We start from the raw sequence: 14,624 nt of genomic DNA on the forward strand, positions 1-14,624 counted from the left end.
GATCTTCCAGTGCTGGAACTAGACTCCTTTGGTATTTCCTCAACCACACACACAGAGAGATGAGCTGTCAGTGTCCCAGGACCCCTCTCCCAGGTTTGTCAGGGGTAAACTGCTGCTCCCACACTTCGAGTGTAAATTTGGCTGCAGAAACGCACACACATGATGATCAGTAAGTGTTTGGTTTTGGTAACACCACAGTGTGCTTAGTCCATTCCAGTTGTACAATGAGGCAGAGTTTCTGCCCCACAGAGCTTCTAGCCTGAAGATTGAGAGAAGGTTTTTCTCTTTGCTGGTTCATTGTGCTTTAGCAGAGCCTGGGGCCCTGCAGTAGGGCTCATTTGCTCTTGCTATTTTGCTGCCTGATGTGAGCTGTAGTTAGTGAATCGCTTCCTTAAGTGATGTTATTGGCCGTGTGTGGCTCCCCTTCCTTACCACTGGATGGATTCATAAGAGGATTTAGGTGCCTGTCACTTTAAGTGCCGAGAAAAAAATCCCAGAATCAGGACACATTGGGATTCACAAAACCCTGCTCAACTGCGGCCAAACCCTGCAGTGCCTACAATCACTTGGTACCTAAATTTTTGCAGTAACAGTTTACAGGTACATATTTTTCTGCCTCTGAGCATTTTCCCTACTCCGATCCTCCCAAATACTCAGAGGGTCACTCCCTACCCCAACCAAGGGGTAAAGACACCCCAAGGCTGCAGCCAAGTTGGCTGACATATGGAGGAAGGTGGGTTCACGGCCCTCCTCACTCCCTGGAAGATGACTGGAAGGGGGTAGTGGCAGGTTCCTGTCTCGGTTTCAACCCTCAAGGCATTGGGGTGGCAGGAGGCCCATGAAAACTCCCCATGTGCACCCTGCTAGTGTCATCCAAAAGATAAGACCCAAGGAAGGGTGTGAAACTGCTCTGAACTGTGTTATGAAAACGGTCTGTTTGAGTAATGAAAGTCTGTGCTGTAAGACTCTTGAAATTGCCTGGTAGAAAAGTTACCATATAGATGGGAAATTGGTTTTGGCATCTATGGAAAACATCTGTGGTTTTACCTGGACTTGGAAGGCATCTGAATCCCAAGGTAGCAGGAGATATGAACATTCCCAAGTCACTGGTTGAAGAGATCTCGCTCAGTTTAATGTCAAAGGGGAAAGAGATGTGACAAAGTGGGAATTGTCTGTAATATTTTTATGAACTATCTGTATGACTCTGTACCTATCACCTTGGCAGCGCTATCCATTGAGGGAAAGAATTGATTTTCTCCCTGGGACATGGGGGATGAAGGTAGGTATCTCAGACATAGAGCTGCTAGGACTTTCTGGGCTAGAATCAACACGCTTGAATGGCCTACCCTATAGAGACAACAGAAACCACAATAACTAAATATTAACACCTAGCTGCAAGGGAAGCTGAACATGGGAGCACAACATGGCTGTGTCTGGAGAGCAAAGAGGGGAGGTGTCAGGGTTAGGTTAGGAAGAGCAGGGTACACAGACACAGAGCTCTGCTGGAATGGAGAGACAAAGAAGACAGGGCAGGTGAGGATTGGCCTGGTGACAGCCTGGCTTTCACCTAGAGGAACCAGCACCCCCAACTACCAACTACCCCCACCAGCGCCCCTGGGGGAAACCCAGTTCCCCCTGACCCATCCCCCCCAGCACTCCTGGTGGAGACCCAATTCCCTCTGCCCCATGCTCCCCCACCAGCACCCATGGGGGAGACTGGACCTCCCCTAGTTCACGCTGCCACATCCCCTCCACCAGCACCCCTGTGGAGACCCAGTTCCCCCACCAGCATCCCTGGTTTAGGGAGGGTCAGGTCCAGTTTGGTCTGGGGAGGGATGTGGGTCGGGTCCAGTTTGGAGGGTTGGCCTGGTCTTTTGGGGGCACAGCTGGTCCTGATCCTAATCTCTGTGCCTCTCTGCCTGAGGGGGTAGGGGGGAGGGGAGGACTAGCAAATCTGGTATGAATAATGATACTGTAAATACAATGTAATAGAGTTTTTCATATTTTTTATTTTTTTAAATGTTTTAAGCAGTTTTTAAATTTGCCCCAGTTTCATGCAAAAATATAATTCAAACCCTGGTCTTTCCTATGAGAAATGTGACGGATGAGATAATGGGATGGTTCCCTCTTAGTGGGGGCAGCACATGGCTGGTGTGTTGGCCAGCTTTGTTAGCTGGTTTTACACACACACACACAAACCAGGGCCCCGTGCATCCAGGTCACTTTCCGCACCTGGGCTGTGCTAGGAGGCATCAGGAGCTGCTGCTCTCTGCTCTCCACTTACGCAGCCCAGGCGGGGAAAGTGACCTGGATGCAGGGAGCCCTGATGTTGCTCCTCGCCTCTCCTATCACAGCCCCCCAGGGGTGCACGGGGCAGAGGAGCAGCAGTCCTGGGGGGGAGTGAGCAGCAATGCCAGCTGCTTTGTGCATCCAGGTCACTTTCCCCACATAGGTGCAGGAGGGGGATGCAGGGGTTAGCAGTAAAGGGGTGCAGGGATTAGGGGTGCAGGAGCGGGAGCAGGCCTGTCTGTGAGTGTGCTGCCAGCCGTCTGTCCCCTCCCTGCTCCCTACTGGCCCGAGCTGGGTGTCAGCAGTGCTGGCCCTGCAAAAATCAGCTGGTAGCAGGTATGTGGCAATGGGTGGAGGAGCCAGGCTGAGACAAGAGAGAGGGGAGCATAGTCGAGAGTCATGGCGGGTTCACTCCACTCACCTGGCCTCTCTCTCTCTCCGCACAGGCTGCAGGGGACCAGCTCTGGCCAGCAGCCAAGGGGCTCTGCCTGTGGGGTGGGCGAGCGGGTGGGCTGGCTTGGCACAGCCTGGCCCCTGAGCAGGTTTTGTGCAGGGGTTGTGCCCCCTCGACACACTGGGGCACCATTTTATAATCCTGCAAAGGGCCCCGTAAATCCTAAGGACAGCCCTGGTTATGAGAGAGGCAGCTAAAAGCAATGTCCTAAACAGCTTGCTGCTGGGACAAGTTACCAGGTCTCAGAGCCCAGGTCCCACCATGTGCTGGGCGTGTGTTTCTCCAGCAGGGAAATTGCAAGTGAGGGGCAGCGCCCGAGATAGAAGCTCTCTAGAGACACTCCGGTTGTCTCTCCCCTTCTGTGTGCGTTTGTCTTGTTTTGTCTTCTTAGCAAACATGACTGGACTTTATCAACAACAGCAACAACAACAACAGAGTCAGCCCATGTCAGTAACGTCTTCTCTTTTCCTCACAAAGCAGTTATTAACATGTATGCCATGTCGGTCCCAGGTTATTAGAGAGACAGGCTTTCGAGACACACAGAGCTGTTCTTCAGCTCACCATCTTTATTCCCATAATTTATTACCATCTAAGAGATTGACATGTCTACACTACAAAATTAGGTCGATTTTATTTAATTCGACTTTGAGCATCCAATTTAATAAATGTGATTTTGCATGTCCCCACTAGGTGGCTGTGGTCGATGGAGCACATCCTCACTGCCAGGGGTTGCATCAACTCAAGGAGTGATGCACTGTGGGTAGCTATCGCACAGTCCCTGCAGCAGATTGGAATTCTGGGCTAGGGTCCCAATGCCTCATGGGATGAAAACATTGTTGCGGGTGGTTATGGGTGCATGTTGTCAGTCTCCCATGTCTGTGGCTCAGAACCAGAGTGGCTGTTCGCCAGCCTTCTCCTGTGGAACGCTTGTCTAAGCGCCTTTATTTCCACGTGGCACTGCTGTGTGTCCCTGGTGTAGCCCTTATCCATCATGCCCTGTGCAATTTTGGCATAGATATCAGTGTTTCTTTTGCTGGTTCAGACTCTGCCTGGACAAACGCTTCCCTCCACCCCCGCAGCAATCAGATTCAGCATCTCCTGAACGATCCATGCTGGAGTGAATTTGTGCATCTGGGCAGGCATGTTGAGCTGTGCTGGTGAGCTCTCCATGCTGCTCCACCAGGGAATGAACATTCTAAAGTTCCCCAGGGCTTTTCCTGCTTGCCTGGCTGAAAAGCATTGGAGTTCATAGAATATCAGGGTTGGAAGGGACCTCAGGAGGTCATCTAGTCCAACTCCCTGCTCAAAGCAGGACCAATCCCCAATTTTTGCCCCAGATCCCTAAATGACCCCCTCAAGGATTGAACTCACAACCCTGGGTTTAGCAGGCCAATGCTGAAACCACTGAGCTATCCCTCCCCACATTCAAAGTGCTCACTGGAGGGCTCTGGGTCATCACCTGGAGGCCAGTAACTCCGAATTACAATACACAGTGTTTACACTCCCCTTAATTCGAGGCATGAATGTTGCCTCTGGCTTTATTCCACTCATTCATGTGGAGTACAGGAGTCGATTTTAAAAGCCTTTAGGTCGAGGGGAGGGACTCGGCAGTGTAAACACACACATTATAAATTTGACCTTATGCTGAATACGTCGACCTAAGCTTGTAGTGTAGACCAGCCCTAAGGCTATGTCTACACTACGAAATTAGGTCGAATTTATAGAAGTCAATTTTTTAGAAATCGATCTTATACAGTGGATTGTATGTGTCCGCACTTAAGACCATTAAGTCGGCGGAGTGCGTCCACAGTACCGAGGCAAGCGTCGACTTCTGGAGCGTTGCACTGTGGGTGGCTATTCCACAGTTCCTGCAGTCTCTGCCACCCATTGGAATTCTGGGTTGAGATCCCAATGCCTGATGGGGCAAAAAACATTGTTGCGGGTGGTTCTGGGTACATATCGTCAGGCCCCCCTTCCCTCCCTCCCTCCGTGAAAGCAACGGCAGACAATTGTTTCGCGCCTTTTTTCTGGGTTACCCGTGCAGACGCCATACCACAGCAAGCATGGAGCCCGCTCAGCTCACCATCACCGTATGTCTCCTGGGTGCTGGCAGACACGGGACTGCATTGCTACACAGCAGCAGCTCATTGCCTTGTGGCAGCAGATGGTGCATTACGACTGGTAGCCGTCCTCGTCGTCTCCTGGGTGCTCTTGGCCAACCTCGGTGAGGTCTATCGGGGCGCCTGGGCAGACATGGGTGCTCCTGGCAGATCTCGGTGAGGTCTGTCAGGGGCGCCTGGGCAGACATGGGTGCTCCTGGCGGACTTCAGTGAGGTCTGTCAGGGGTGCCTGGACTAAATGGGAGTGACTCAGGTCATTCTCTTCTTTAAGTTTTGTCTAATGGAGATTCAGTCCGGCCTGGAATATTCGTAGAGGGATAGTTCAGTGGTTTGAGTATTGGCCTACTAAACCCAGGGTTGTGAGCTCAATCTTTGAGGGGGCCATTCTGCCTCAGGCTGCTCTCCCAGCCAGCAGTACCGCAAGCACCCAGGAGATGACGACAGCTAGCAGTCGTACTGCAACATCTGCTGCTAGACTACCCCTTGCTCCCCCCTCCCTCCGTGAAAGCAATGGCTGACAATTGTTTTGTGCCTTTTTCCGTGTGGGCGCCATATTGCTGTCAGCATCGTCATCCACCCGCCGCTACCACTCTGCTCTCCCGCTCTCCTGCAGACGCCGTACCACAGCAAGCATGGAGCCCGCTCAGATCACTGCGGCCGTTATGACCGTTCTAAACACCACGCGCATTATCCAGCAGTATATGCAGAACCAGAACCTGCAAAAGCAGGTGAGTAGGCAACTGCAGTGCGGTGAGGAGAGTGATGAGGACATGGACACAGACGTCTCTCAAAGTACGGGCCCCAGCAATGTGGCCATCATGGTGCTAATGGGGCAGGTTCATGCGGTGGAACGCCAATTCTGGGCCCGGGAAACAAGCACAGACTGGTGGGACCGCATAGTGTTGCAGGTCTGGGACGATTCCCAATGGATGCGAAACTTTCGCATGCATAAGGGCACTTTCATGGAACTTTGTGGCTTGCTTTCCACTGCCCTGAAGCGCACTGAGCTGCTGCTATTAAGGGCAGTGACTCTGGGAAATGTGCAGGTCATAGTGGATGGCTTTGCGGCAATGGGATTCCCTAACTGTGGTGGGGCCATAGACAGAACCCATATCCCTATCTTGGCACCGGAGACCAAGGCAGCGAGTACATAAACCGCAAGGGGTACTTTTCAGTGGTGCTGCAAGCGCTGGTGGATCACAAGGGATGTTTCACCAACATCAACGTGGGATGGCTGGGAAAGGTATATGATGCTCGCATCTTCAGGAACTCTGGTCTGTTTCAACAGCTGCAGCAAGGGACTTTCTTCCCAGAGCAGAAGATAACCGTTGGGGATGTTGAAATGCCTATAGTTATCCTTGGGGACCCAGCCTATCCCTTAATGCCATGGCTCATGAAGCCGTACACAGGCAGCCTGGACAGTAGTCAGGAGCTGTTCAACTACAGGCTGAGCAAGTGCAGAATGGTGGTAGAATATGCATTTGGACGTTTAAAGGCACGCTGGCGCAGTTTACTGACTCGGTTAGACCTCAGTGAAACTAATATTCCCATTGTTATTACTGCTTGCAGTGAGCTCCACAATATCTGTGAGAGTAAGGGGGAGACGTTTATGGCGGGGTGGGAGGTTGAGGCAAATCTCCTGGCCACTGATTACACACAGCCAGACACCAGGACAGTTAGAAGAGCACAGGAGGGCGCGCTGCGCATCAGAGAAGCTTTGAAAACCAGTTTCATGACTGGCCAGGCTACGGTGTGACAGTTCTGTTTGTTTCTCCTTGATGAAAACCCGCCCCCTTGGTTCACTCTACTTCCCTGTAAGCTAACCACCCTCCCCTCCTCCCTTTGATCATTGCTTGCAGAGGCAATAAAGTCATTGTTGCTTCAAATTCATGCATTCTTTATTAATTCATCATACAAATAGGGGGATAACTGCCAAGGTAGCCTGGGAGGGGTGGGGGAGGAGGGAAGGACAAGGCCACACTGCACTTTAAAACTTATTGAATGCCAGTTTTCTGTTACTTGGGCAGTCCTCTGGGGTGGAGTGGTCAGGTGCCAGGAGGCCCCCCCACCGCGTTCTTGGGCGTCTGGGTGAGGAGGCTATGGAACTTGGGGAGGAGGGCGGTTGGTTACACAGGGGCTGTAGCGGCGGTCTGTGCTCCTGCTGCCTTTCCTGCACCTCAACCATACGCCGGAGCATATGAGTTTGATCCTCCAGTAGCCTCAGCATTGACTCCTGCCTTCTGTCAGCAAGCTGTCGCCACCTATCATCTTCAACTCGCCACCTATCATCTTCAACCCACCACCTGTCCTCGTGTTCATATTGTGCTTTCCTGGACTCTGACATTGCTTGCCTGCATGCATTCTGCTGGGCTCTTTCAGTGTGAGAGGACTGAATGAGCTCAGAGAACATTTCATCGTGAGTGCTTTTTTTTGGCCTTCTAATCTTCGCTAGCCTCTGGGAAGGAGATGATAGTGTGAGCGTTGAAACATTTGCAGCTGCGGGAGGAAAAAAAGGGAGAGTGGTAGTTAAAAAGACACATTTTAGAGAACAATGGGTCGACTCTTTCAGGGTGAACCTTGCTGTTAACATTACATAGCACATGTGCATTTGGTACAAGGTCGCATTTTGCCTCTTATATTGAGGGTCTGCCGGTTTGGTGTGAGAGATCACACATGCAGGGCTGGCGGGCAACAGAATTCGGCTTGCAGGCAGCCATGGCAAGCTACAGTCTTTTGGCTTCTTTAACCTTCATAACATGTGGGAATGGTTTCAAACAGCAGTGCCCTCATTTCCCATACCAAACAGCCATTGGGTTGGCCCTTTAAAAGGAGGGGCTGCAGTTTTCGGGTTAACGTACAGCACAAACCCAACTAACCCCCCCCACGCACACCCCCAATTTTCTGGGATGATCGCTCCCCCCACCGCGTGGCTAACAGCAGGGAAGATTTCTGTTCAGCCACAGGCAAACAGCCCAGCAGAAACGGCCACCTCTGCATGTCCCCTTAATAAAATTACCCTATTTCAACCAGATGACCATGAATGATATCTCTCTCCTGAGGATAACACAGAGAGATTAAGAACGGATGTTGCTTGAATGCCAGCAAAGACCGGGACCATACGCTGCCATGCTTTGTTATGCAATGACTCCAGACTACGTGCTACTGGCCTGGCGTGGTAAAGTGTCCTACCATGGAGGACGGAATAAGGCTGCCCTCCCCAGAAACCTTTTGCAAAGGCTTTGGGAGTACATCCAGGAGAGCTTTATGGAGATGTCCCTGGAGGATTTCCGCTCCATGCCCAGACACGTTAACAGACTTTTCCAGTAGCTGTACTGGCCGCAAATTAATCATTAAACACGCTTGCTTTTAAACCATGTATTATATTTACAAAGGTACACTCACCAGAGGTCCCTTCTCCACCTGGCGGGTCCAGGAGCCCGCCTTGGGTGGGTTCGGGGGGGGTACTGGCTCCAGGTCCAGGGTGAGAAACAGTTCCTGGCTCTCGGGGAAAACGGTTTCTCCGCTTGCTTGCTGTGCGTTATCTTCAACCTCCTCCTCCTTGTCATCTTCCTCGTCCCCAAAATGCGCATCCCTGTTGTGTGATAATCCATTGATGGAGTCAAAGCACAGGGGTGGGGTAGTGGTGGCTGCACCCCCTAGAATGGCATGCAGCTCATCATAGAAGAGGCATGTCTGGGGCTCTGACCCCAAGTGGCCATTTGCCTCTCTGGTTTTTTGGTAGACTTGGCTGAGCTCCTTAAGTTTCACGCGGCACTGCTGCAGGTCCCTGTTATAGCCTCTGTCCTTCATGCTCTTGGAGATTTTTTCAAATGTTTGGGCATTTCGTCTTTTGGAACGGAGTTCTGATAGCACGGATTCATCTCCCCATACAGCGATCAGATCCCATACCTCCCGTTCGGTCCATGCTTGGAGCTCTTTTGCAATTCTGGGACTCCATCATGGTCACCTCTGCTGATGAGATCTGCACTCACCTGCAGCTTGCCATGCTGGCCAAACAGGAAATGAGATTCAAAAGTTCGCGGGCCTTTTCCTGTCTACCTGGCCAGTGCATCTGAGTTGAGAGCGCTGTCCAGAGCGGTCACAATGGAGCACTCTGGGATAGCTCCCGGAGGCCAATACCATCAAATTGTGACCACACTACCCCAAATTCGACCCGGCAAGGTCGATTTCAGTGCTAATCCCCTCGTCGGGGGAGGAGTACAGAAATTGATTTTAAGAGCCCTTTAAGTCGAAGTAAATGGCTTCATCGTGTGGACGGGTGCAGGGTTAAATCAATCTAACGCTGCTAAATTCGACCTAAACTCGTAGTGTAGACCAGGGCTAAGAAGCTTTTTCCTTTTAAAAACTCTCTCCAGCTAAAGGGAAAGAAAACCAGAGATGTTGTTAAATGAAAGTCTAATTTAGTATTTTATACTTCAAATGCATTCACTATTTTTCCTTCTTTTTCGATATCTTTAATAAAAGATTGAAAACATTTGTTATGGTGCATTTGCCATGGTGTTAAGCAGGCTGAGGCCTCTGTATACCAAATCCAAGCCCATTTTAACTGTTTAATATTGAACAGTGACTGGGTCATGTTAACACCTTTGACTCTTTGGGCCCCTATGGGTACGTCCACACAGCAATAAAAGACTCGCAGCAGTAAGTCTCAGAGTCTGGGTCAACTGAAAGTGTAGACATACCCTATATTACAGCCAAATTTATACAACACTCTTATTCCAGAAGACAATTGCATTGTTCCTGTTTACCCAATGCACTGCAGAAGTGGGCTAACACACAAACAAGGCATTCTTCCTCCGAAATTAGAGTGTCCACATATGGATTTATTCTGGAATAATCATTAACCTTAGCACAGGTGCAGCTCCAGGGAGCAAGCGCTAGTGCAGACGGGCTGCCAGCTACTGCTGGCATTTTAACCCCAATGGTGTTTGACCCTGCTTAGAGCTAGTGCAAACTAGAGCTATGGGGAGAATCCCTTCCCAATGTCATGCACTGCATACCAGGGTGGGCTAACCCTTGTGCCAGTCACTGCACATCTGACTTTGTTTGTTTCTTCTGTTCCCAGACCCAGCTATGATGACGGGGAAGGTTCCCTCGTTCTCCCCCAGCTCCACAGTGAGCTCCGCTCTGCCCGGCTACGTCGCTCTCTGCCTCACTCTACAGGTTCACAGGCTGGCGTCAGGTAGGAGCTCCAGCTTCCTCGCTGGGTTTGCTGCCTGTTCTCACACAGAGCTCTGCTGCCCTGCAGCTCCTCGCACACACAGAGAGAAGTGACCATGTCACCCCTTCCAGGGTCACCCCCACTGGACACCCCCGCAGCTCAGGGCACACCCAGAATATCCCTCCTCCTAAAGCTGTCCGGTGGACTCCTGCCAGCCAAACCCCTGGCTGAAAACTCCCATTGACTTCAGTGGGGCCTGGATTTCTCCCCTGGATTTGGTGTCTCCACTTCCCTTATAGTCCTTGCTTTAATCTAGCACCAGCCGCCTCTCTGCCCCTTCCTGCTAGCGTGAGAGTGTCCCCCCTGTGCTCCTCCTGGCACATTCACTGACAAAACCCTTCACTGATGCAGAGTGAGGGTGAAGGGGCTGTTAAAAGGGATGAAGGGCTTGTAAAATGTGGCAAGTGTGGGGTTGTTTCTGGGCAGTAGAACAGAGTTGGTAGCTCCTGTTCAGAGCAGCTCCCCTAAAAACAAGTTTTCTAGGCCATGCCTACACTACCTGCCGGATCGGCGGGTAGTGATCGATCTATCGGGGATCGATTTATCGCGTCTAATGTAGATCGCTCTGCCGTCGACTCCGGAACTCCACCATGGCGAGAGGCGGAAGCAGAGTCGACAGGGGAGCCGTGAGGACGCGAAGTAAGTGATTCTAAGTCGATCTAAGATACGTCGATTTCATCTACGCTATTCTCGTAGCTGAAGTTGCGTATCTTAGATTGATCCCCCCGCCCAGTGTAGACCAGGCCCTACACTACATGCCGGATCGGCAGGTAGCGATCGATATATCGGGGGTCGATTTATCTAGTCATCTAGTCTAGACGTGATAAATCAATCCCCGAGCGCTCTCCCATCGACTCTGGAACTCCAGCGCTGCGAGAGGCACAAGCAGAGTCGATGGGGGAGCAGCAGCAGTCGACTCACCGCCGTGAAGATGCCGCAGAAAGTCGATCTAGGTACGTCAACTTCAGCTATGCTATTCTCGTAGCTGAAGTTGTGTAACTTACATCGACTCCACCCCCCCCAGTGTAGACCAGGGTTTAGCAAGGAGAAGGCATTTGACTCTGTGCTACAGTTGTCATATGCCCTGATCCCTGAGAGATGTGCCTTATCTGCGCAGGCAGCGTGCGGGTCTGTGTTCGGTGGGTATATTGGATCATCTCCCAGAGAGGGCAGAGTGAAGGTTGCTTTGGCCTGTACCATAATTTTGCATTTGTTGGTGTTCAGAGCCCTGAGTTTTGCTGAACTGTTTTCTGGAAGGACCTGAGATATCTCTGGGAACCTTAACTCTGCATTAGCAACGATTTTTGTCAGTGTCTTTCCTAGTTTCTTGAACAGAAAGAGGACTCCTTGTAGTCGACATTAATGGTCATTTAGGAAGTTGTAGTCCTCACTTAGATTTGCAGTTGATACATGAGTGTGGCTAGATAATAACACAAAGCACTAGCTTTTAGAAAGTACTTTTCATCAGTAGAGCTCAAGGAACTTTATTCATTATCCCCATTTTACAGATGGGGAAACTGAGGCACAGAGCAGTGAAGAGTCTTGCCCAAGATCACCGAGCAAGCCAGTGGAAGAGCCAGGAATAGTCCCAGTCCAGTGGTCTCTCCACTAGGCCAAACAGTTGCTATGTCATTCCTCAGCACGCCTCCCCCTGCCTGTACATTTTGTTACAGTGCAATGGGGGTAATGGTTGTGTTTTGAAGGGTTTATAGTGTGTAGTTGCTAACAAGGCTGGTGCAAGAAATTTGAGACACAGTCCATGTCCCAGCATCTCGACAGTTCCCTGGTGCTTACAGTGACTGTAAGTGTGAGAGAAAGTTGCTGAGTCTGACTCCTTCTCCACCCCCTGCCCCACCATCCCTCACAGCGTGTAGCCTCCCTTCCCCCTCCAACATTCCAGCTCTCCCTCCCCTTCCCTCACCACGAAGCCATTAGTTAGCTCTGTCGAAGCCTTTAATATGTAAGATGTTGTTCCTTGATGTCTCCAGATGGGGTAGACATACCTGCACTAGCTCTGATCAAGTTGTCATGCTATAAATGGCAGAGTAGACACAGTAGCACGAGAAGCCTCCCTGAATATGTACCTAGGGTCCTGGGCAGGATCATACCTGGGGAGCTAGCTCATCCCCCCGGTCTCACCACCACGGCTACACTTTCTCACGCTAGCTCAGTCAAAGCTAGTGGGTGCATGTCTCCCCACACTGGAAATTACACCTCAGGCTCAAAATGTAGATGTCCCCTCAGTGTTACCAACTCACAGAACTTTATCACAAGTCTCATGCTATTTGATGGGTTTCTTAAAGCCACAGCTCCCGGAGGCCTGTGATTAGCTGAGAATCTTAGCTTTCATTTTGTTTAAAGTACGTTTGTGTCCATCTTGGTGCAGATAAATACTTGGAAATGTGACCCAAGTCATCTTTAAAGGTTCAGAAATCAGAACGCAGAGACCAATTTTATGATTTTTAAAAAATCTCTTTATTTTTAAGCCAATCTCATAATTTGGGCAGGGAGGGGGCGGGGCTGTCTCCTGATTTTTGAACACTTCAAAGTTGGCAATACGCATCCTGCTGCACTTACATTCCTGTCTGTCTTGGTTCCTCTCCAATTTAATTTTCTTTTCCCTCTGACTCATTTCACAGCACAGTTCACAGTGACTGGACCTGACCATTCAGTCACCGCGTCCCTAGGTGGGCTGGCCATCCTGCCCTGCCACCTCTCCCCCAGCATGAGCGCTGAGAACATGGAGGTGGGATGGTTCAGATCTCAGGATTCTGAAGTCGTGCACCTGTACCGTGATGGGCAGGATCAGTACGGAGAGCAGATGCTGGAATATCAAGGTAGAACTGAGCTCTTGAAAGATGACATCACCAGTGGGAGAGTTTCCCTGAGAATACGTGATGTCCGACCCTCCGATGATGGGCAGTACACGTGTTTTTTTCAGTCCAGTGTCTTTTATGAAGAAGCTTTATTGGAACTGCAGGTGGCAGGTCAGTGACTTGTGGTACTTTGACATCTTCAACATGGTAATAAATGGAGTCAGAGGGGTCATTGTGAGATGCCACCTGATGTGTCTCATTGTAGTGGGTCATTAGCTCTGCTCTGGTTAAGGTTTATTCTAGCTCACTGTTTAACAGCTGTTTTTTCTAAGGGCTCTAAAATCCAGAAACGTACTCAGATTGTTTTGAAATTTTCTGTGACACATTGGAGTCTGGGACAGGGTTAGTGAGCTAAATTGAGTTCATTAGAGCAAGGAATTTATGAGATACACAAACACCCCTAAAAAGTCACGTGATATCGGCATGTTGTGGTTATTACAACTTTTTTGTATCCCAGCTGGTGACATCAGCATGGGGAGGATCAGCTATTGTCTAGCCCCAGGTGTGGTCACCAGCTGGGATTGATCTCGGCTTGTGTCTGGCACCCACAGGGTAACAGTGGTTGATACACAGAGTCCTGTAGCCCAGAACCTGGTATAAGAGTGGGAGAATTGAGGAATTCTCCCCACTCCCCAGGACAGGTAAAGCAGGAGGCCTGACCCCTGAAGATGCTGCCAGAGTGACCAGCAAGGCACATGTGTAGCTAGGTCTGTATCTAGGACATGAGGTTTAGGTCAGGTGCAGCGAACACTAGACTGCTGACAATGCCAATGGCGTGGCAAGAAGACATCTCTGTGCACTTCTATTGACACAGCCTACAGAACTCAGCACTGAAATGAGACACATACGTGATCACTCAAGGTACATGCACCTCTCCTCATATCGCAGCTCTGACAGCTCTGCCAGCGGGCTTGAATTAATCCCTCTCCCAGTCACTACAGCGACTCCAAACACAGTCTCTATCATGCCTGTGTGTTGTGGCACCACCCTCACTGAACCGTTCCCAGAGCTTAGTGCCAGCCCCAGGAGGCAGACTCCAGGTGGCAGGGCTGGGGAGGTGTGTGGTGTTGCTTTGTATCTCTTGGGTTTCAGGAGTTTAAGGTTAGCCGCTTTTGGAAAGGCACTAGGCCCTTCTCACCAGGCCCGGTTTGTCCTTCTCAGGGGAGTCCTACCTGGCACAGTGCTCCTCCTGGCTCCCATCTTGTGACGTTCCCAGTTGGCTGCTCTGTCCTTCCTGGGCTTTTTTCAAGTTTTCGGCTACTGTCATTGCGTGAGGGCCTCTCGCTGTAACCCTCTTGTCCAGATCTACAGACACACACCCCCTGTCCCTCCCTCTCTCCACTCTCCTCCCCTGGAACACCCAGCACTTCCTCTGCCCCAGGACAGGTTTGAAGGGGCCTTCCTCTCTAAACCCCAAGGGGGTCACAAATATGTTTATTTGAGCATAAGCTTTCATGAGCTACAGCTCATTTCATCGGATGCATGCAGTGGAAAATACAGTAGGGGAATTTTATATACACAGAGAACATGAAACAATGGGTGTTACCATACACACTGTAACGAGAGTGGTCAGGTAAGGTGAGCTATTACCAGCAGGAGAGAAAAAAAAAACACGAACACCTTTTGTAGTGATAAACAAGGTG

The 14,624-nt window shown here is 50.5% G+C and overlaps 1 protein-coding gene across 1 annotated transcript in view; it reads left to right on the forward strand.

Annotated features, from left to right (window-relative positions):
* The window catches only part of LOC141998760 (butyrophilin subfamily 1 member A1-like), a 90,568-nt gene that overhangs the window by 32,376 nt on the left and 43,568 nt on the right, over positions 1 to 14,624 (forward strand). The window contains exons 4-6 of the mRNA XM_074971760.1: positions 5,477 to 5,591; positions 9,950 to 10,066; positions 12,745 to 13,092. Of these exons, the coding sequence (XP_074827861.1) occupies positions 5,477 to 5,591; positions 9,950 to 10,066; positions 12,745 to 13,092 (580 nt within the window). The remainder of the gene's footprint in view (positions 1 to 5,476; positions 5,592 to 9,949; positions 10,067 to 12,744; positions 13,093 to 14,624) is intronic.

The sequence above is a fragment of the Natator depressus genome, chromosome 14 (assembly GCF_965152275.1).
Source record: "Natator depressus isolate rNatDep1 chromosome 14, rNatDep2.hap1, whole genome shotgun sequence".
Taxonomy (NCBI): domain Eukaryota; kingdom Metazoa; phylum Chordata; order Testudines; family Cheloniidae; genus Natator; species Natator depressus.